General features: G+C 55.5%; 4 protein-coding genes across 4 annotated transcripts; all 4 read left to right on the top strand.

Annotated features, from left to right (window-relative positions):
- Nucleotides 1-224: 224 nt before the first annotated feature.
- On the top strand, nt 225-830 carry LBRM_32_2470 (hypothetical protein; the record flags this gene model as incomplete). Its single annotated transcript, XM_001567550.1, has 1 exon — nt 225-830. One exon carries the CDS (start codon nt 225-227, stop codon nt 828-830), a length of 606 nt encoding a protein of 201 aa, XP_001567600.1.
- A 6,820-nt stretch (nt 831-7,650) lies between these two features.
- Nucleotides 7,651-10,569, top strand: LBRM_32_2460 (putative methionyl-tRNA formyltransferase; the record flags this gene model as incomplete). Its single annotated transcript, XM_001567549.1, has 1 exon — nt 7,651-10,569. One exon carries the CDS (start codon nt 7,651-7,653, stop codon nt 10,567-10,569), a length of 2,919 nt encoding a protein of 972 aa, XP_001567599.1.
- Nucleotides 10,570-11,920: 1,351 nt separating this feature from the next.
- Nucleotides 11,921-14,233, top strand: LBRM_32_2450 (putative ATP-dependent RNA helicase; the record flags this gene model as incomplete). The annotated part of the gene is made up of 1 exon (XM_001567548.1): nt 11,921-14,233. The coding sequence occupies one exon, from the start codon at nt 11,921-11,923 to the stop codon at nt 14,231-14,233; it is 2,313 nt and encodes a 770-aa protein (XP_001567598.1).
- A 1,283-nt stretch (nt 14,234-15,516) lies between these two features.
- LBRM_32_2440 (hypothetical protein, unknown function) lies at nt 15,517-20,454 on the top strand (the record flags this gene model as incomplete). The annotated part of the gene is made up of 1 exon (XM_001567547.1): nt 15,517-20,454. One exon carries the CDS (start codon nt 15,517-15,519, stop codon nt 20,452-20,454), a length of 4,938 nt encoding a protein of 1,645 aa, XP_001567597.1.
- Between the last annotated feature and the right edge of the window lie 1,532 nt (nt 20,455-21,986).

Below are 21,986 nucleotides of genomic sequence, written 5' to 3'. Positions count from 1 at the left end.
GGAGGTCACGAAAAATTTGGTCCTGGCAGGGGTGCGAGCGGTGGCAGTCGCTGATGAAGGCCATGTCACGGATGTTGACGTATGCACCAACTACTTGATGCAGGGCGAGGGGGGCGGCACGCGCGGCGCCCGCGCCCCTTAGTGCATTGCAGCGTCTGAACCCGTATGTGACGGTGTACGACGCAGTCACCAAGCTCGATGGCTCTTCGGGCCCACGGGTGACGATGGCTACCGTCGCCTCGGTAGAGGACGCCGTACCGCATGCGCACGCCGCTGTGCCGGGTGCTGACATCGTGGCATTGCATGTCACGTGCGGCCCCACTGTTCTGGCGCTCTTCCTCTATCGGCGGCTGCCAGCGCGCTCGTTGGCGGAGCAGTGGCGCTGCCTTGTGGCGGAACCGAGTCTCTTGGCAGAGAAGCCGCGCGGCTACCAGAGAGTCGTCTTGGCACTGCACGTTCGGACAGACGCCGTGTCGCTTGGGTTCGCCGCTGCCGCCGCGAAGGCGTACGAGGTGGTGGAGCGCTTGCACCTCCAGCAGCTGACTGCCGCCGATGTGCAGGAAGTATTGCAGAGCTGCGCGCACGACGCGGGCTCAGGAGACTGCGTTAGCGACACGATTGCTGGCGCGTGCATCGCCCAGCACCTGATCCGCCAAATCAGTGCTCTCGGGGGGAGCAAACACAACAGGCACGATGAGGTGGGAGACTTTCCCGGCTGCTTTTCAAACCTGTTGTTCTCCCTCCTCGCCCCTTACCCCGGTTACGCCATCCAGATGCCGGAGGTGCCGTTTTTTTTTTTCGACCGCACCATTGTGGAGAAAGTGCGGTGAAAATGATCTCAATGTGTACAGAGGGAGCCCACACGCAAAAGCTAGACAGCCTAATAGGGGAAAAAGAAGCGACGCTGGCTGGCATGTATTGCCCTCTTCCTCTCCTTCTCTGTTTCTGAGTGATGTGTGTGTGTGTGTGTGTGCTTCTTACTTTTCCCATTTCGTCTGTTTTAATCTTCTCGAGTCTGCTTTCACCTTCAGATGACCCATTCGCTTCTTTCGTCCGATAAACGGTGAGCGTGCAGTTTGCTCTCCTTATTCCTCCAAAAGGTTTGACTTTGTCGTCTCTGGTTGTTCTCTTTTTTATTTTGTTTTACTCTCCACGTCTTTTGGTCACACACAGAGCGATTCAGGCATGCACGTAGGCATCCAATACGTGTGACTTTTTGTTGTTGTTGTTGTTATGCGACACTCGCATCTCCTCCCTCTCTCATACACACACGCACCCTACAAAGGAAGACGTGCCGCTGTTTTTTTTTTCTTTTTTCCCCCTCCTCCCTTCTCCTCCCTTCTCTTGTGTTCATCATACATGTCTACATGCGTTATGGCCTATTCTGCTTATTCGTCTCTCTCTTGTTTTTTTTTTTCTGTATGTTGTGCTCTGCATGTGTCGGTTGATATCTCTTTTGTCGGTGCACCCGTGTATGGGCGTGTGTCTTGTTCAACTACAACTACAGCGTACGGAGCAATCTCAGTGATGCCTCTCCTCTTACCATCTTTTCTCTCTCTTCTCCTCCTCCCTTCCCTGCCTCTCTTCACTTTTCTTGACTTCAAGTAGTCGTATGTATGCATTCTTCAGTGTACACACAGATAGGGCAAGTGGGTGCAGTGGCAAATGCCCAACAGGATGAGCAGTAGAAATCCAGTTATCTGTTCTTCGTTGCGGAAGTTTCGCCTCGCCTCCGCTCTGCAGAAATGCGGCTTCTACCACCACCAGCACTTGCGTATGTGTTTGTTGTGCCGCCCACATTGTCCTCAATGCCCACCTTCTTCTTGCCTTCTTCGAAGCAATCATCTACACATCAGCCTATATATATATATTTATATATACATTTATAGGCATATATATCTATATATGTATATGTATGTCTCTCTATTACAGAAAAGCCGCCCAATTTCTCATGTTACTCTCCTCTACCTTTCTTTCTTTAGTTTCTCTTTTTGTGTGTGTGTGTGGGGGGGGGGGAGGGGGGAGGGGGACTCTCTCAGTTGTTGGTGTTCTTCTGTTGTGCCTCTGTTTTTTCTTTTACTCGCAAACTTGTACACCCCGTGAGGGCATCTACGTGATGGAAGTGCACTTGCCTGTGCGCGTAGGCGTGCAGATTTTTCTTGGCACTGACCTCTCTGGTCAAAGGTTCGCCTGTTTTGTGGCACGCCCTCTCCACCCACCGTCATGAGAAACACACGTGTGTATGTGGATGTGTGAAATGCTCTGCATCTGAGCTGATGAAAGGCAAGGAAAACGACACAGGCCGCTGAATGTGCACGCAGAGATAACGAAAGAAAAGACAAGGAGCGTCATCTTTTGCGTTCTTCTCACTTTCTTTTCTTGTTCACCGCACAACATCCAGCCACCCCCCACCCCCCACGCACACATACTTGGTAAGATGTTTCACCAGAAGCAGCATCCATCAATGCGATGTCAGTGGCAGGAAAAAGCAGACAAACACACAGGTAGAAAACAGCGCAGACACCGACTCTCAGACACGCGAGGAAGGCGAACAAAGGAGGCGAAATAAACACTCGCACACATCCAGTGTAGAAGATGGCCAGTTGTGACTCACACTTCCTTTTCCTTCCTGTGTTTGTTGTTTATCTTCTTCTCCCAGCCCTCTTTTTTTCTCACCCTTCCCATCGTAGAGGGCCCCGACTTTCCTCTTTCTCTCTGTGCGTGTGCGCGCTTGCTCAGCTGCTGCCTCTCTCTCTCACACACTCTCTCTCTTTCACTCTTTCCTTTTTTTTCCTGCTAGCAGGGTATACTGTGGTTCGCCTCTTTCTTCTGTTCTAATGCTAGTGGGCTCTCTTGTGGCGCCATTTTGTGCCATGGTGCGGAGGAATGAGGCATACGCACAGATGCAGGTGAAAGTAGCTACTTTTGCATGTGCGTTCGTGCGTGGTATTGGTGCTCGTGAGTCTCGCTCGCTCTCTCTCTCGATTTCCTTCCTTTCCTTCGTGGTGCCCACAGATTAGGGTGGGACACAAGATGCTTCTCTTTATTTTTACCTTTGTCTTTGTTTTTTTTTTTTCGCCTTTGGCGTATCTACTTCCTTTCATGTTGACCCTCTCCTTTTCTGTAGGCTCTCATGTATTTTCCCCTTTTACTCTTGTGGTCGTTCTCTCTCTCTCTCTTTCTCTCTTTTATTCATTTTAGCGTGCGCGTATATCTAGTCTCTAGCACTCTGTGCTTTCTTCTGCGGATCTCTCTGAATGACATATGTTTTTCCTTTGTATGTGTGTGTGTGTGTGTCTTTTCTTCTTCTCATTTTTCAGTGCCCACTGCATCTTCCCCCTTCTTGCCCTTCTTTGTGTACCCCCCCCCCCCTCACCCCTACTACCACCTTTTCTGTCCTTTAATATTTTGGGTAATTGTGCGCTTTCTGCCTGTGTGTGTCTGTCTCCGGGCTGCGACCTGATTCGTCTAGCTTGCACGTTCCCATGCAGAACTCCTCCCTCTTTCCCCCTTCATCGCCACCTCCTCAGAGAAACACAAGGAGTAGCGAACACGTACTGCCCTTTCTCTCCTAGACCTGACATCCGTAGCGTTTCACCGCACCTCTCAGTTGAGCTCTCTCTGTAACGTGTGAAAGAAAACCAAACAGCGGAAAAAAGTGAGCCCGTATAACGAAGTGCGCAGGAGAACACAAAGGAAAAGAGAAGTTCACTGCAGGTTTTGTTGTTGTCTCCTCCTCCCTTCTGCTTTGGAGCTACCTTTACCTTCTATTCCAACTGTTGGGGGGTGGGGGGAGGGAGGGAGGGGGCGCATGAAGGGGGCTTTTTTCACTGCGAGTACGTTATGTTCTTGCCGGATTTGTGAGCGTATATCTACGCGTGTACCTGGCCCGCTTACGGCGAGGGCGGTCTTCAAGGATGCTTTTGATGGTCTGTGTTACTGAATGATCAACCACTGCTTTCTTTTGCATCCCTATCTGCTATTTCCCCACTTCTTCATTCCGTCCCCCCCGCTATCTGTGCCCTTTGCTTTTACAGTCGTTGTCTCAGTGCTTCCTTTTTTGTTTATGAGGATGCGGTTTGATCTTTGCTGTGGTGGTCGCCGTTGACGTTGCCCTAGCCGAGCGCTCTCTTCTTCACCCCTTGTACTTTTCGTGCTCTGCGCTCTTTTTTTTTACTGCGTTTTCATCCCACAGTTTGTCATTGCTCTGTGCTGAACAATGCGCCTGTACCCTCATGCGTGCTTGTATACCTCACGACAAGCAAAGGAGACGCGCACGCGACCTCGTGCTCGTTCACGTGTGCGCGAGTGTGTGGATGCTCTTCTCCTCTTCCCTAAGTGTCTTTTTTTTTTGCTCATATGGCGCCTTTCATTATTCGATGAGATATTTCTGTGTCTGTGTATGCATGTATGTGCCATCGTGTCCACATTAACTTTCACACATATATTTCTATTGTGACTATTGCATCAATCGCCTCACTCACCTTTCTCCTTGCCCCTCGCTTGTGTGTGGTGCGTGCTCTTTTCTCCACAGAGTGTATGTGCAGCTTTGTATATTTTTCGTTCCCCTCCACTTTTTCCTGGCCTCCTTCATCCACTTTAAAGTCCCACTTTTCTGATCCCCGTCTGCATTTTTGTGCTTTGCTACATCATTCATAGCAGAGGGAACACACACCCACCCACACACACACACACACACATACACATACACACACCCAGGTGAATCCATTTTTCGTGTTTGCAACCGCAATTGTGCAGGAAAGCAATTTTGGGTGTTGGTGCTTCGTGTGTTGGCATTCGTATGTGTGTGCTGTTTTTCTATCGTTGCCTGTTTGTCTCTCTGTTTTTTTTTTTTTTTTACCGTTGTGTGTGAGGCACACGCATCTCTCGCACACTCTCTCGCAGTTTAGGCACACTCGTCCACAAAAAAGTCGATCCCACTTTCCCCCTTTAGTTCGTTTGTCTTTTCACGCATCTTTTCCCCGTCCCCGTAGTGCTCTTCATGACTGGAGCGGTGCTCTTTCTTTGTTTGTTTTCTTCCGTGTACGCTCCGCTCTATTTATTCACATTCGAACCGTCGACGCGTGCGTGTGTGCGTCTTTTTTTTGTTGTTGTAATTGACGTCAGTCACCGCGTGCGTGATGCAGCTGAGACGTGCTTTGGTTGTGTCAGTACCGGCAGGTCAAGGTGAACTTTTATCTTTTCGCGGTTGAAAGAATGGCCAACGTAATCCAACAAGTGTCGACAGACAAAGCACGCTTCTCACCAAGCACATACAGGCACACATACACCCAGAGAAAAAAAAAAGAGAAAGAACAGAGGAAGCAAAAGATAGGAAGCGAACAAGCCGACTTATGAGGAAGAGAGACATTAATGTGAAGGGAAGGAAAAAAGGCTAATGAAGTTGTCTCTTTCTATAATAGACACACACACACACACAGTCCGTTTCTCGGAGTTTTCTCTGCTTCTAGCCACCCTTACTCTCCCGTGGCCCCGAAAGTTGCACCTGCCACCTTTTTCTTCTTTCCTGCCGCGGTGTGTGTGTGTGTGGCAGACTTTAATCATTCCTCTTCTACCACTTCCTATGCCTTCTTGTTATTTTTTTTCTTTCGTATCGTCACCTCCTCTGCGTACATACGAATGCTCGTTTCTCACGATTATTTTGTGTGGGTGCGCGCGCGCTTTGTGCTCCCTCAAGATACCCTCTATTGCGGCTTGTTTGTTTGTATGTTTCGGTCTCTCTCTCTCTCTCTTGCTTTCCAGTGCGTGGCCTGCGGTGTAGTGTGCTGTTGTTAACCCTTCTCTTTTCTGTTTTTTCTTTCTTTTCGTTGCGCACTGTTCTGTTCTGCTCTGCTGCTTCAGCATTACCGGTGCGTTGATTTTCACGTGTGGCTTCTTCGTTTTCCCCCTTTCCCTCTTCTCATGCCGCACCTCTCGTCTGCTTGACTTTTTCGCGTTGCTCGCCTCTCTTTTGGACAGCGATTGACGCATACCCCCCTCTCTCTCTCTCGCCCTTTTCTGGTCTCTTTCCCTCTCTTTGATTCTTCAGCACTGTCCTTTGATGGGGACTGGGAACAGCGGCGAAAAATAGAGTGATCGAACGCCGTGTGTGGTGTGTCAACCAAGCATGAAGGCTGCTGCAATAAGGAGGAAGGGAGTGGGAAGGATAGGATGAGGAGCCGGGGAAAGAGTGGGGGAAGCGACAGTCTGCCGAGATGCTCATGGAAGTATTGTAACTCCCTTTCGCCTCATTCATTCCTTGCCTTTACGCGACAGAAACAATAGCAAAGAAAATCAAAGGGATTGACATGCGGCGTGATTCGCGCGCTGGCCCTAAAATGCACGAGTGTGGCGGTGGTAGCGCTGTAAAAGGCTCGCCCCGTGTGCGCATGCCCCCCACTGCCTCAATAGTGATTGCTAGCAGCCCGAGGGTGACAGCGTAGGGGGGAGGGGGTGGACCCAACTGTTCGTATTGTCCGTTGCACAAGATGCTGCCCCCCCCCCCTCCTCCCCCAAAGCGGCCGCTGCAGGCGCGCACTTACCCAAATCCGTCTTGTACTAAATGAAACGCGCTTCCCTCTTCGTTGTGGCGTCGCCGGCGTCGTTCTCCCCCCTTTCCCTCGACAACCCGCTCTTGTCCGCTTCGACTCCCGTTTTTGTTCTTCGATGCCTTCTCTCCTTCAACCACCTTTTCAGTGGTCCCACACTTTAACGTATGGCTCCTGTCGCAGGGGCGTTTCGCTTGCTTCACTACACGCACTCTCCACCGTCGGTTCACGATATCGAGCACGCGCTGTGTTGTAGCTCGACGTGTAAAGGCGTGCCGCCTCTGTCCCAGCGACGGTGCTTCCTTTTCCTGTACGTTGGCGAAAAATTGGATTGGCGTGTGCGCACAATCAGCCGAGCTTTCTGCCTGCATGTCACACGTCCCTCGCTTACTCGGTTACAAATCACTGAGAGAATCAACTCACCCTATCGTAAGAGTGGAACAGCGTGTGTGTGTGTGTGTGTGTGACTGTGACGGCGTATTTTGTCGCGTTCCTTTTATTTTCTGGGCTTAGAGCCCTTGGCACTCCCAACGCTCTTTCATAATTTACCGGTTTCGGTCAAGAAGCTTGTGCCCAACTGCTCGTTTGGTCCTCTGGGATCTCCCTCTTCGCCTCTCTTTCTTCTTCTCTTCACCGAATCCACACGATGCCTGCGCTCGCTCGCAGTGCCGTGACCTTTGCCCGTGCTGCTGATGCTCTTCAAACGGTTTACGGGTGTGGTGGTGCCCAACTGACGTGCTTTCGAACGCGGCGCGTTTCACTGGCGGCGGTTCGTGGCGAAAAGCTACGCACTTACACTACAATTCCCCTGTCTCACTCCAACGTGTCTCCACAGACGTCATCGAATGCACAATACGATAATGTCGGCGTAAACTCGCGTTCGACCGACAAGGTGAAAGCCGCCACTCCCGTCCTCTCTTCCTCTGCACCCTTTACAGCCACCACCACGTCTGATCCCGTGATGGCTTTCAGGGTGAAGAAGCTTCGCGTCCGCGAAACATTTTTGCCGGCCCCACAGCCAGCCTGCGTCCGACTGCCGCGCCTGTTAGTGTTCGGCGGTGATTTAGTCTCAGTCACCGCACTTGAGGCTCTTCACACACGTATGCGGTGCATCGTGGCGAGTGCACTGCGCTGCTCGAAGACAAACACCAGCAACAGCGACGCCGCTGGTGCGCATTGTCCACCTCCAACTGCGGCATCATCGTTGCAGGGACATAGCACGGAGGCAGGCGCGACAGAGGGCGATGAGTTCATGGAGGAGGTGGACGCATTCGTACGCGATCACATCACTGTGGTGTGTCCGACACTTCCGCTCGGCATGAGGCCAGAGACGGTCGCCAAAAAGTTCGCGCGCCAGTATCCAGTCGCACGCTACTGCGTCGAGCACGGATTACCTATTATTCCAGTGGATGATCCCAAGTCCCTGTCGCGGAGCGCCTTGCTGAAGGAGATGCTGGACAGCGGTAAACGCATGGCAGCCAGTGCGACAAATTCACATACCCATCATTTCCACAGGAATGCCCCCCTGTTGAACCACCAGCCTTCACATGCGCCGTCGTCATCTGTGCAGTGCTGCAGAACTGGTGCCGGTTCGCCGCCCTTAAAGGGTCTGCCTAAGGGTAGCAGCTTTTCCTCATCTGCGTTCTCTGCGACTCCACACACGTGGGTCGCGCAGGGGCGTCCACTGGCGGACTACGACCTCACCGTTGTCGTCTCCTTTCGCTACTTCCTGCCGAAGAGTCTTCTGCTTGCGCTGCCGCCGGTGATCAACATGCACCCCTCGCTGCTCCCTCGCTACCGCGGCGCCAGCCCCATTTTTAGTGCGCTGCTCCGAAACGAGGCGATTGGCGGCGTGAGTATCATTCAAATGAAACCGGGGCAGACAGCAATGGACTCAGGAAACGTCCTCTGGCAGTGCGAGGTGCCCATCCCCCTCGACATGGACATTCGCTTGTACTTTCCACTGGTCACCCAGATCGGTGCGGCTGGCTTATGTGACCTTATTTTTGGCAAAGCCCCACCAGTGTGGCGGCCATCGCTGCCGACTGCCGATGTTTCTGTGCCTGCGTCCCCCTTGACTTCAGAGCGGCCATCCGCATCCACGTTTCACTGCAGCAGCCGGTGCCAGCCACATACTCGCCAGGGCGGCGCCGACTATCGTTTAGCGAACGCTGTATCTGCCAACAGCGCCACAACACCGTCGTGGTTCGCGCTGCGTCAGCGTTGTCTGGCACCGCTTGTGCACCGCTCCGACGGCCGCATTGCTGCACCGACTTCAGTTATGTCGCGCAACGCACACTTGCCGATGAATGTGCTCTTCAACGTCGCGGAGCTGCCGTTCCTGTCGTCCTTGCCAGCCTCGACGAAGAACTACCACGTGGAGCGTATCCACCACGTGCTGCGTTCATTGGGTGGCATGACTCAGAGTAACTGCACAGGCAGCTCTGAAGAGGCGCCCAGCACAGATGACCCAGAGGCGAGTCACCACCGCGTCTGCCAACCCTGGATGACTCTGGGTCGTGCCCCCACCCCCTTCACCGCCAAAGCTGTGCAGGACGCCCGCGAAAGGCTTCGTACGCTGCACTTGCCGAATCTAAAGAGCCCTTCTGGTGCCGCAGCGCAAAAATGGCAGAAGAGCAGCACCGGCATGGCAGTGACAAAGTGCAAGGGCGCACCGGCCAGCAAACAGAAGATTTCCCTCGCTGTGGCAGCGGAGCTGGGCATCAAGACCACCATAGAATGCGCGGAGATCTTCCCAGCGTCGGTGCTGAGCCCGCACTGCGACTGGCCTGACAGCTTTATCTACAGCTGGAAGCTCGCGCAGGTGCAGACGTATCCCACCTATGCACACTTCTCTGAGGACCCCTATCACGCACCATTGTTGCCGAAGGATGCGGCGGTCGTGCGCTTCAGTAGTATGAATGCGGCTGAAGCGTTTGGTGTGTGGCGAGCCTTCGTCGGGGGGGACTATTTCCAGCCCTCGGTAAGTGCCATGCTCGACAAGAGCAGCACCCCGGTGCGTAACCAGCTGGTGCGTCGCGCGTTGCGGCGGCTTCTGCTCCAGCGTGCCAAGACCCATGCAACATTTCGGGGAGCAGGGCAGCAGCGCAGCAAGTGTACGGGAGCAAGAGACGAAAAGGCATTGGCTGCCGCGCTAACCTTGACTAGCGATGACAATGAGGTGCCCGTCGGCATCGTGGCAGGCAAACATGTTGACTTGGATATTTTGAACCCTGCAGGCGTTCAGCTGCTCACAGAAGCGGAGAGCACACTGCGCACACCCTGCACCTTCACACAGGTGATAAACCCGGTGCTGGCGCCAGCGTGCGTGTGCGAAGAATTGGCCGAGGTAGAGCAAAGCGGACATCTGCCACCCAGATTTTCCATATGCACCCAGCAGCACCCAGAGCGACGATGGCGAGTTCGCTTTTACCGAGCTCCGCCAGCGATTTTTCGCTCACTGCTCTGCAGGAGCGCAAATGACAGCGCTACACAGAAGACGACTCGATGGAGGAGATGTGAGCCTCGACTTGCGATGGGCGAGTGCGGTATGGCAGCCACGGACGGTGCCATGCCGTCCTTGCGGCAGCAAGAGTGCGAAGTAGATGGCGAAGGCAAAGTCCCTGCCTCAATCACGACCTCAACCCGCGCCGCTTCTTTAGCTGGAGCTGAGAAGGGGCAGCGGCAGCTGGGTCATCGTCATCCGAGTGCCGGTGATGTGGCTATGGCAGCGCAAGCCGAAGAGTCGGGAGAGCATGAGGAGGCCCCGGAGGACTACGTGCCTGAGGTTATCCATGCCGCACCGCCGTCGCAGCACCCCCTTCATATCCCTCCCGGCACCGGCTACTTCCCTCAGTCTGACGAGAGCTACGGCGCCATAAAGTGCAAGGAAGGGTGGTTCCTGTGGAAAGAGGCTCACATGAAGTGTGGCAACAAGGCGCAGCCAGCCGTCCTCATCCGGAAAGGTCTCGCCATGAAGACGGGTGTGCTCTACGTTGGGCTCTTCTCCGAGTACTTGTAGACCCACGGTTGGCGGCAAGTCGATGTGCGCGTGAATGTCTCCTTTGCGGGTGCTGTTTTGTCTTTTTGTTTTTTTCTGTGAAGGCTCTCCGGCTTGTCAGTTGCCGTACTACGGGGGAGGGGGTGAGTCCGCACTCAGCGCGCGCTGTTTCTCTTCAGGGGTTTGTCCTGTTCTTTGCACTGGGTGGGGCTTCGTATCGTTCCTGCGTGATTTGCGGGACCATTTACTTTGCTGTGGCGATGGCGCGGAGAGGGAGGAGGGAGGGTGGGGGCCGGATGAATATGATTCCGTGGAAAATGCAGTGGTGGTCGCGCTGCCGCAGCCACAGGCCACAATCTTCTTCCTCTCCTCTTCCCCCCTCCCTCTTTTTTTTTTGGCGCTGTTTGTTTGTCTTGTGTGCGGCCCTTTTATTATACGGTTAAGCAGACTCAGCAACACGTATGTGCACATACATATAAATTTATATGTAACGGGCGCGTACGCGGGTAGATACTCGCCTTCACACACCATAAGGCCGAAATACAAGTCCCACGGGGGGGGGGGAGCCTTTTACGCGTTTCTCTACCTCGCTTATTTTTCTTGTCAGTTTGGCGTTCATCCTATGAGGTGTGTAGATGGGGATGTGCCGCGCTCAAACTACGCTTACAAGTACATAGTCACACACACACACACACACACACACACACACACACACACACAACACACAGAAATAAATGTACATTCAACGGACGGCAGTGACTTCGAGGCGCACTGGAACCGGAAGAAGAGCAAAGTGGCACCAATGTGGTTAACCGCACTTTTCACGCAGCCGAAGACGCCGCTCTCTGCGGGTGCCTCTCTTTGCTCACTAAAGGTGCTCGTTGCTGCCAAGCAGCAATACTGCTGTTTTCTCCCCTTTTATGTTTTACCCACGTTAGCCCTTGAGTCTCTTACAGCTGCGTGCCAACGCAGCGAGCGATAATATTATGGGCTTTCTACACAGGGGCCATCAGCGCCATTAAAAACAAGACAGCAGGCTTTTTCTCTGGTCTTTACAGGCACACGTTGCATGCGGTTCTTTTCGCTTGCTGTTGTTGCATTTTCCGCCTCCCTTTCTCTCTCCCTCTCCCTCTCCCCTTCCTCTTCCTAACCTTGCCTTCATTTCCTGTGCAGAGCTACGCGCATCTGTTTTTCTCTTCTCGCGCTCTGCAGGATGAGCGTCGCGCCTTACCCGCTACGCCCGTCTCTTTCTTTAGGTCTCTCTCTTTTTCCGCATCTGCTCGCCTTTTTGCCAGGTCAGGAGAGCAGGCACTACATTCAACCGAGCACTTGGGTAGTAGCCTCTTTGCGAAATTGGAAATAGCTGTCGCGAATGGGCATCAAAGGCCGTCGAAAAAAGCTTCGACAGCGCGAGGAGCTCGCGCGGCAACAGCAGGAGCAGGGAGGGCATGCCCAGGAGTACGGCAGTGAGGACGACGACGGCCTTGCCGGCAGGGTGTTTGAGATGGGCGAGCGCCCCTTTCACTCCCCTGTGGATGCAATGGGACGCCTGAGAATGAAGAAGAGTGACTTTTTCCGAATGCAAGATATGGAAGTGCTGGAGCAGATGCAGGAGGAGCACCAGAGCCGCCGGAAGCCGGCGCAGTCCGGGGCGGTGGTGGCCGGTGGCGGCAGTGCAAGCCGAAAGCGTTGCCGCGGTGCTGCAATGGACTCTGTGGAGGACGTCGCGGAAGAAATTGAGCAGCGCTGCCTCAGGCGCCAGTACACGGACGAAGATCTGTTCGAGAACTCAAAGAGTGCTATAGCTGGTAATCGTCTGGTGACGCTCTCCACAACAGCGGAAGCACCAGACGACAGCAGCTCAGCTCAGGCACGTAAGCGAAGAGGCGCATCTCTGAAGACTGAAGAACTCGATAACCCGAAGGAGGAGCAGGTGGATCTTATGGAGCAACGGCGTAATGCTGCTCACGGGGCTCTCTACCGCCATCCACTGATCGGCCTCGACTCTGTTGTTGTCGATGCCCTGCAACGAAATGGTTTCTACCGCATGACCCGCATCCAGGAGCGCAGCATCCCGTATGCGCTGGAGGGCTACGACATTCTCGGTCAGGCGCGTACCGGCTCTGGCAAAACTCTCGCCTTCTGTGTACCGCTTCTCCATCTAGCCAAGGACACAGTCAGAAAATACCCGAATGCCACTGTAGGGCTGCTGCTGGCCCCCACAAAGGAACTGTGTGTGCAGACGCACGCGGTTCTCTCGACACTGTGTGAGCACATTGCAGCCGTGCCAGCCACCGCTGGTGGGGCTCAGTTTTACGTGCAGCTCATTACGGGCGGCACGAATGTCAGTGAGGAGCGCCGGCGTCTTGCCTCGGGGATGGCGTCCATCGTCGTTGGCACGCCTGGCCGAATTCATGATCATGTTCTTCACTGCAAGGGGTGGCACTTGTCGCGGTTGCGCCTTCTCGTGCTCGATGAGGCGGACCGCATGTTGGCCGACGGCTTCCAGCGTGATCTCGACGCCGTCATCAGCCGAATCTCGAAGGGGCGGCAGACATTTCTGTTCTCGGCCACCAATTCCAAGTCGGTGCGTGAGCTTGCTCGCCTGTCCCTCTCTCGTCTCCCTCTTTTCATTAGCACCGCTGGCGATGCCCCCTCTGTAGTGGAGATGGGCGACAGTGAAACAGCAGGGGCGGGCGCGAGCATGGCGCCCTACCGCGTGTATAACGACCCCGCTGATGACGGCGGAGAAGTGGTGGATGAGAAATACAAGTGCAAGGACGATGCCGATTACGATCGCTGCAGCGACGAATGCGCCGGAGAGGCGGACGCGATCCCATCGACGCTGCGCCAATTCGGTCACATTGTGCCTTCACACGACCGGCTGCGTGCGCTCTACACCTTTGTGAAGCAGGTCGCTCGCCGTGCTAAGGTAATGATCTTCTGCTCCACAGTCGCGAGTGCCGTCTTTCACTGCCAGATGATGGGCTCCGTCGGGTTCCATGACGACGTCATGATGCTGCACGGCCAGATGAAGCACCGACAGCGGGTGCAGGCGTTTCAGGTGTTCACCGAGTGGAAGGCAGGAGTGCTGTTTTGCACCGATGTCGCAGCGCGTGGTCTGGACATCCCGCATGTGACGTGGATCCTCCAGTACGACCCGCCTCTTGATCCGACGGAGTACATCCACCGCATCGGTCGCACAGCGCGCGCCGGCACTGTTGGTAATTCGCTTCTCTTTCTCACTCCGGAAGAGGCGCCATTTTTGTGCTACCTCGCCCAATACGGCATTCACATGGCGAAGTATCCTCTGCCACTGAAGCTGCCGCGCATCCAAGAAAAGTTGGAGCACGTGCTGCAGCTGGACGAAGTGGTAGCCAAAAGCGCTGTAACGGCGTTCCGCGCACACGTTGGTGCCTATCAAAGCCACATCCTTAAGGAAACCTTTGATGTGCACCGGCTGGACCTCGAGGCGCTGTCCAAAGCATTCGCGCTAACGGCGGTGCCGCACGTGACGCTGCCTCGCAACACAGAGGAGGAGAAGCGGAAGGAGTACATCAAAGGTCGGCTCAAGTCGCTGAACCGGCGCCGCCTCGACGCACTCCGCTATTACGAGGCCAACAAGACTCGCCCGCAATGGGAAAACGGTTTTTTTGTTGGCGTCTCACGTCCCTCGATGAGCTGACCAACTTGTGTGTGTGTGTGTGTGTGTGTGTGTGTGTGTGTGTGTGTGTGCAGCGGGCATGTGGCTACGTGGACATGTGTGAGCGCCAGTGCCATGGACGCATAGGCCTCTTTAAAAAAAAAAATGTTGCTCACTTCCGTTGTTCCAGGCTGTTGTGTCTTTGCTGGTGACCGATGCGAGTGACACGCCTTGACGGGCTTCATCGTTAAATCGCGGTTACACGAACCTCCCCCCCCCTCAAAAAAAAAAGAAAGAGCAAAGGGAAGGAAGAATACAGTGGGCTGAGATGTGGGTGAAGCTCCATACCGATCTCTCTTTCACCCTCAATGCTATCCCCGCTCCTCTCACTCGCTGATGTGCACATGCGCACAGACTCAGCTAGACGCACAGATGGCCAAGTGGTTGTGGTGTCATCCCTTTTTTTTCATGTCTGCTGCTTGATAGCAGACGGAAGGGAGTGGGGAGTCATGGTGCTTGCTTGGGACACCTTTCCACATGCAAGTACACGTGCCCCGCTGGCAGAAAGGAGGTTGGTCATGACGAGAGGTAGCAGAGAGGAAGAAAAGCAGGAGCGGCGTCGACTAGTCGACGCATGCGATTCTCACGGAGTACACGCGTCTTCTGTATTTCCCCACATGACCATCCTCACTCACTGCCAACGTACTTCGCTATGAATATCTGTCTTACACCAGCTCTATCATCCCCCTTCTCTCTTTTCTTCAGGCTGCGTTTCTCTTGTGCGCTACTACCCAACAAAGCGCGGGAAGGTGGAATCACAAGTTGAGACTTACGCGCACAGACACCCACACACCCCCACACCCACTCAAAGACGCAGTTCTGAGAGAGAGAGAGGCAGCTCGAGAGTGTGACACCCAGGGCACGTGTCAGTGCTCTGTCCTCATTTTATCATTGACCTTGTCTTGGTCATCTGGCACGCTCTCTGTGTGTGCGCATCAGCATCCCTAGGACTCTATTCTACCACCCCTCTCCTCGCTCTTCTTGCTCTTCCAGGTGTCGAGCAGCGTAGGCTGGGTAAGTGCGTACAGTGCCAAGGACGCGATATCGCTGAGTCATTGGCGCGTGCAGTACACACACGCAGCGGTGCGAATTGCCTTTCTCCCTGCGCTTTTTTTTTTGTCTACAAAGCTACGCGCATTTCATCCCACACTGGCCAAGACGCTGTAGAGGGTTATCGAGGCCATCTTTCTCTCTTGCTTCTCAATGTGGCTCTCGCTATCAAAATCTCACCCGATTCGCTCTCTTCGCGGTTCCTCACGCCGATAATGTCAACATCTTCCCTGGCTTCTCCCACCACGGAGAAGGCGCAGAAGTTGAAGGAGGCGCAGCTGAAGATTGGGATGGCGCTGAAAAATGCACAATACGCGCTGACAACGCATGCCCACCGTGGCCTCACAACTGCACTTCACGAGAACGCGAGTGCACTGACGGCTCTCAGCACGTACCTCTCTCTCTCTGGCAGCCCAGTAAAGGCAGCTGCAATTGCAGGGCAGATGGCCAAGATTCTAAAGTCTGTCGGCACGTATGTCTCTGCGAAAGAGAGGAACAGCAGTACTTCGCAACATACCGAAGTGTCGCGCCTCAGCAGCTCATTTAACACGCCCCCGAGCAGCAGCGTCGTGCTGGATGAGCTAGGCCTCCTGCCAGAGACTCCACACGAGTCTGCTGGACTCGTGGCAGAGCTGCAGCGAGTAGTAAGGGAGTTGACACGAGAGCGAGACGCGATGGCAGACGAGAAGCGTGCGCTCGAGGCAGCCTTGGAGGAATCTCGCCAGCACTCCACCGTCACGCCACATACAGCATTTGAGGCACACTCACCGGATACAGCTGACAAAGACCTTGACGTGGTTATTCGACAACTACACGCGGAAGTGAAAGGCTTGAAGCACGAGGTGCGCGAGGAGCACATGAGGGCTGCTGCGTTGCAGGATCAGCTGCACGAAGCAGAGGAGCAAATCGAAGATCAACAAGACCAGGTGCAGGCACTTAAGATGCAGCTAAGGCTGTCGCAGGAAGAAAAGCTGTCGCAAGATGCCGCCTTCGCCAAGAAGGAGGAGGAGATTAAGGCTCTTCAAGAAGCCTTCTTGCAGAATTCACGCAACACAACGGCCCCATCGTCAGCGGCGGCAGCAGCAGCTACTCGATCCCCTCATGGTTATGTGGATAAGGATGACTTTGACGCCTTAAAACTGCAGAATCAGCTACTTCAGCAAGCGCTGCGCGAGCAAACAACACAGACGCGACCTACTGATCCTCACGCTTTACTGAGCCAGCAAACACTAGAGGAAATTGAAGCTGATCATCATCAACAACTAGAGGCGATGAAGCTCACCATTCAAGAACAGTACAATCGCGAAAACCAACTTCTCGACAAACAGCGCTCGATGCAAGACACCCTTGACGACCTCAAACGACAGCTTCAGCTCAGCAGTAACCGGCAGTGGGTGCAGCAAGAGCGCGAGAAGCATCTCAACGAGATGGACTCTGCAGAAAGACACATGGAACACCTCCAGGAGACGGTGGAAAGACACGAACAGCACATCCACTTGCAACAAACAAAGCTCCAACACTACGCTGAAAACGAGCGTAGCACCTCTGACGTGATCAAGAACCTCGAACAACACCACGACACCCAGATAGCCAAGCTTAACCAGCAGATCATCGAACTACGTGACGAGCTCAACAAAGCTTGTCGCAGAGAACAAGAACTTCACGACCAAGTGCAAGCTAGCAATACTGAAACACAAGCAACCATCGCCGCTACAACAGAGCAGTACAACCACCATCAGCAGCACATCAGCAGCCTCACACATAGCATGGCAGCGGAGCGGGAGCAGCACGAGAGCCGAGTGGCGGAGCTGCAGCGGGCCCATGCCGCTCAGGTGGCGGAGCTGCAGCAGCGGCTGGAGGTGGAGCGCGACCACGCGGCTGCGAACCAGTCCACTGCGGCGGAGTGCGAGTCTGCGCTGCAGCAGCGTCTTTCCGAGCTGCGCACCAGCATGGCAGCGGAGCGCGAGCAGCACGAGAGCCGAGTGGCGGAGCTGCAGCGGGCCCATGCCGCTCAGGTGGCGGAGCTGCAGCAGCGGCTGGAGGTGGAGCGCGACCACGCGGCTGCGAACCAGTCCACTGCGGCGGAGTGCGAGTCTGCGCTGCAGCAGCGTCTTTCCGAGCTGCGCACCAGCATGGCAGCGGAGCGCGAGCAGCACGAGAGCCGAGTGGCGGAGCTGCAGCGGGCCCATGCTACTCAGGTGGCGGAGGTACAGCAGGCCCATGCCGCTCAGGTGGCGGAGCTGCAGCAGCGGCTGGAGGTGGAGCGCGACCACGCGGCTGCGAACCAGTCCACTGCGGCGGAGTGCGAGTCTGCGCTGCAGCAGCGTCTTTCCGAGCTGCGCACCAGCATGGCAGCGGAGCGCGAGCAGCACGAGAGCCGAGTGGCGGAGCTGCAGCGGGCCCATGCTACTCAGGTGGCGGAGGTACAGCAGGCCCATGCCACTCAGGTGGCGGAGCTGCAGCAGCGGCTGGAGGTGGAGCGCGACCACGCGGCTGCGAACCAGTCCACTGCGGCGGAGTGCGAGTCTGCGCTGCAGCAGCGTCTTTCCGAGCTGCGCACCAGCATGGCAGCGGAGCGCGAGCAGCACGAGAGCCGAGTGGCGGAGCTGCAGCGGGCCCATGCCACTCAGGTGGCGGAGCTGCAGCAGCGGCTGGAGGTGGAGCGCGACCACGCGGCTGCGAACCAGTCCACTGCGGCGGAGTGCGAGTCTGCGCTGCAGCAGCGTCTTTCCGAGCTGCGCACCAGCATGGCAGCGGAGCGCGAGCAGCACGAGAGCCGAGTGGCGGAGCTGCAGCGGGCCCATGCTACTCAGGTGGCGGAGGTACAGCAGGCCCATGCCACTCAGGTGGCGGAGCTGCAGCAGCGGCTGGAGGTGGAGCGCGACCACGCGGCTGCGAACCAGTCCACTGCGGCGGAGTGCGAGTCTGCGCTGCAGCAGCGTCTTTCCGAGCTGCGCACCAGCATGGCAGCGGAGCGCGAGCAGCACGAGAGCCGAGTGGCGGAGCTGCAGCGGGCCCATGCTACTCAGGTGGCGGAGGTACAGCAGGCCCATGCCGCTCAGGTGGCGGAGCTGCAGCAGCGGCTGGAGGTGGAGCGCGACCACGCGGCTGCGAACCAGTCCACTGCGGCGGAGTGCGAGTCTGCGCTGCAGCAGCGTCTTTCCGAGCTGCGCACCAGCATGGCAGCGGAGCGCGAGCAGCACGAGAGCCGAGTGGCGGAGCTGCAGCGGGCCCATGCCGCTCAGGTGGCGGAGCTGCAGCAGCGGCTGGAGGTGGAGCGCGACCACGCGGCTGCGAACCAGTCCACTGCGGCGGAGTGCGAGTCTGCGCTGCAGCAGCGTCTTTCCGAGCTGCACACCAGCATGGCAGCGGAGCGCGAGCAGCACGAGAGCCGAGTGGCGGAGCTGCAGCGGGCCCATGCCGCTCAGGTGGCGGAGCTGCAGCAGGGGCGGGAATTGAATGTATTGCGTGACGAGTCGGCGGAGAAGTTTTGGGTGACTTCACAACCGGTGGATTGGTTGAAGGAGGAAAACGAGTCACTCAAGGTGCAGGTAAGGGAGTGGGAGGAGAAACACACGGAGGTGACAAAGGAGAAGGTGAATGCGGTGATCAAGGTGGGGGAGGTAGAGGAGATGTTGTCATGTTGCAAGTGCGAGCTGCAACGTCTTAAAGCTGAATATTCTTCTCTTCAGAAGACGATGTCAAAATCTCTGGAGGAGCGCGATATTGCTGTGAAGAGGCTGAAGGAGAGTGCGCATCTGACAGAGGAAGCGGAGGCAAATGCGGTGCGGCTTGAGACACTGCGTAAGGAGCTCCAGGAGGTGCAGGAGCGCCTCGAAATAACAGACAAGGACCGAGCCCTTGTAGTGTCTCGCTACAGGCGTGCGACCACTGAGAAGGAAGAGTGTGCTGACGCTGCCCGTAGACTGCTGACTGAGTATAAGGAGATGGCGGCAACGCGTGAGAAGCTGGTAGCTCAACTAGCTGCAGCAGAAGCTTTGGCAGCGGAGAGGAGTAGAGAAGTCGAGGAGCTCACACGGGCGGCGCCCGCCGGTGCAAGCCTTAAAAGCAGTGGACCGAAGGATGACGCTCTCGAAGCAGTTGGACAGAAGGTCGTGCAGAGTACGGTGAGCGAGAAGCAGGAGCGCATTGAGGCACTCGTGGGCGAGCTCGAGGCAGTGACTCGAGAAAACAAGAGGCTGAGGTCGGAGCTGGAGGTCGCACAAGTTCGCCAGGCGGCGCCGCAGCGGGCGTCGCTCACTGCCGAGCCGACCTCGATGCAATCAGCCTTTGCGCAGGACATGCTGAGCTCACTGGCGGGGATGCGTGTCACCTTGAACACGATGCACACGCAACTGGTTCCTATTCTGGAGCAAATTCGTGTGGAAGAGCGTTCCCGCGCTGCAGCAGCAGTAGACCCCTCCGCCTCAACAAGTGCAGTGGATGCGCTAGAAAAGTTGTACACATCTATGGAGTCCGTCCATGCGGTGACACAAGCTACCCTGGAGGATTTTGATATTGGGGCACGCCAACTCCGTGTTTCTGCCGAGCTGCAGGCTGTTGTTTATGGCAAGCTACTTGCTACACTGCAGCAACATCGAGGCAAAGGTTCCACCTCTCCACTCACGTCCACACTGGTGGATGTGTCACTCGTACGCGCCTGCGCTGCCCTTTTCGGCGAGCTGAGCACCGGCTCAACACCTAGATGGGAGGAGAACGAGCGCCATGGAGAGCAGCAACTGATTAGCCATACTGACCAACGCTACCGTCCAGGTCGCGCCAGCAGTGCCACTCGAGACTACGTCGCTGCCGCTGAGAAGGATAGGCAAGTTGCTGTTTCCGCTACCGCGCATCAGCAGTCTCCGTCGACGTGGTCGCATTATCATGCTTTTTCGAGCGCACCGTCTGTGTTCGCTTCCTCTGTGGGTGTAGACAATCGAGGGAGGTATTCCCGCACGGTTAACCACGCTCGTCGGCGCGCAGATGACCGTGAACTTTCCATCTTGGACAACGCTGGGTACGGACGGCAACCTTCCCGAGCTGGGTCGCGGTATCAGTCCTCCTTCGAGAATTTCGCGATGGCGCAAGCAAGCATTTCAGTTGCGGAGGAGCGTGCTAGGCTGCGCACTGCCCCTACTCCGCCGTGGAGATAGACGCAGAAAAAATGAACGGCATAGCATAGCGTCCGCCGCTCGGCTTATCTAGTGCTGAGGCATCCGGTGTTGTTTGACACAATACCCGCCTCCCAGACAACTTCCCTGTGTATGCCTCTATGTGTGTGTGTGTGTGCGCATTAGTATCGGGCAAAGTGAGCGTATGCTTTGTGCAGTGCCGGGGCGCCTCTCTTCCGTGAGGCTCTGATTTACCAGCCCGGTACTTCCCTCCTTCTGGCCCATTCTTTGCGTTTTGACCACACACCCTACCGTGTGCCGATGTGAGCGACTATCTGAACTGATGTGCCCTGTCGCTGTCTCCCTGTATGCGTTTTTTACGTGCGTGCCGACCCTTTGTGCTGATCTGATATTTCGTTCATTTTTTTCTCTCTCTCTCTCTCTGTGTGTGTGTGTGTGTGATGCAACACCAGATACCACAAACACACACGCCAGACTTCAGTAGTGCTGCGATCGCCGTAACGCAAAGGAGCACGCGCGATGGGCTTGCGCAGACTTCACGCCACTATTACGAGTGCCTCCTTCCCTCCTCTCCCCCCGCTCACACGCACACAAGAAGGCGAAGTGTGCGGACCAAAGACGAATAGGAGGAGGGAGTGCTCAAGTGATGCGCAGATAGGAGGGCACAGTTCTCATCGTTGTTAAAGGCTAGCTCCGCTAGATGAGCTGAGGCGGTCTCTGAGGCATTGCTTTTGCTTTTTTTTTCTGAGCACGTAGTCGCTTCCCCTCTTTCCTTTTCTCTCCGTTGCTCATTCCCCATTCTCTTATCTTTTGCGCTTCAACTGAGTCTGTCCACGAGGCGGCAACATCCGCGTGTGGTGTGTGTGTGTCTGTGCCTCTCGCTGCACTCATGTGTATATGATGTTCCGATGCGCATGATTTCTCCGTTGCAACATACGTACGCTTTCAACACCACCTCAGTGCACACAAGTATTTTGTAGGAGTAGCAGTAGTGCAGTCAGCCGGGGAAACGCATTGTGTCGCACCCGCTCACAAGCAGAGCGCTTTTTGGGGGGGGGGTGAGGTGGCGGAAAGAAGGGCAATGAACAAGGTTAGCCAACAGTGCAGACTAGCGAACATCTTCGGGAAGCGGAATGAAGTCTATGCGAGCATCGCATACGCAACTGACGTTGTGGTGCTATCCTCTTTAGTGTGATCGATTTCTACCTCTGTCTCTGTGTGTTATGGCAAGTAGAGGATTCAAGCCGTTGCTCGAATCTTAACCGTCACCATCAATCTCCAACAGGTTCACACCCGCGTCTGTGTACTTCTCCGCCATCTCGGGCAAATCTGTAGTGGCAGCAGTAGGGCATTCCATGCACTTTCTCATTTGCCTCTGCCTTCGTTCTCTCTCTCGTATTTATTTCTTCGACAACACGTGCCGCTCTCTTTGAAAGGGAGGAGGGCGCGTGAATAACCAGCGTGTCTTCCTCGGTGGAGAGGGCCAGTCCGCGCACGTGTGTTCGTAGTCGTGAGTGCTGCACTTCATTTTCGATTTGGCCTCGTAATCGAGT

Source organism: Leishmania braziliensis, chromosome 32 (genome assembly GCF_000002845.2).
Source record: "Leishmania braziliensis MHOM/BR/75/M2904 complete genome, chromosome 32".
In the NCBI taxonomy this organism is placed as follows: Eukaryota; Euglenozoa; class Kinetoplastea; order Trypanosomatida; family Trypanosomatidae; genus Leishmania; species Leishmania braziliensis.
The sequence above is the reverse complement of the archived record's forward strand: the minus strand, read 5'-3'. Positions and strand labels throughout refer to the sequence as shown.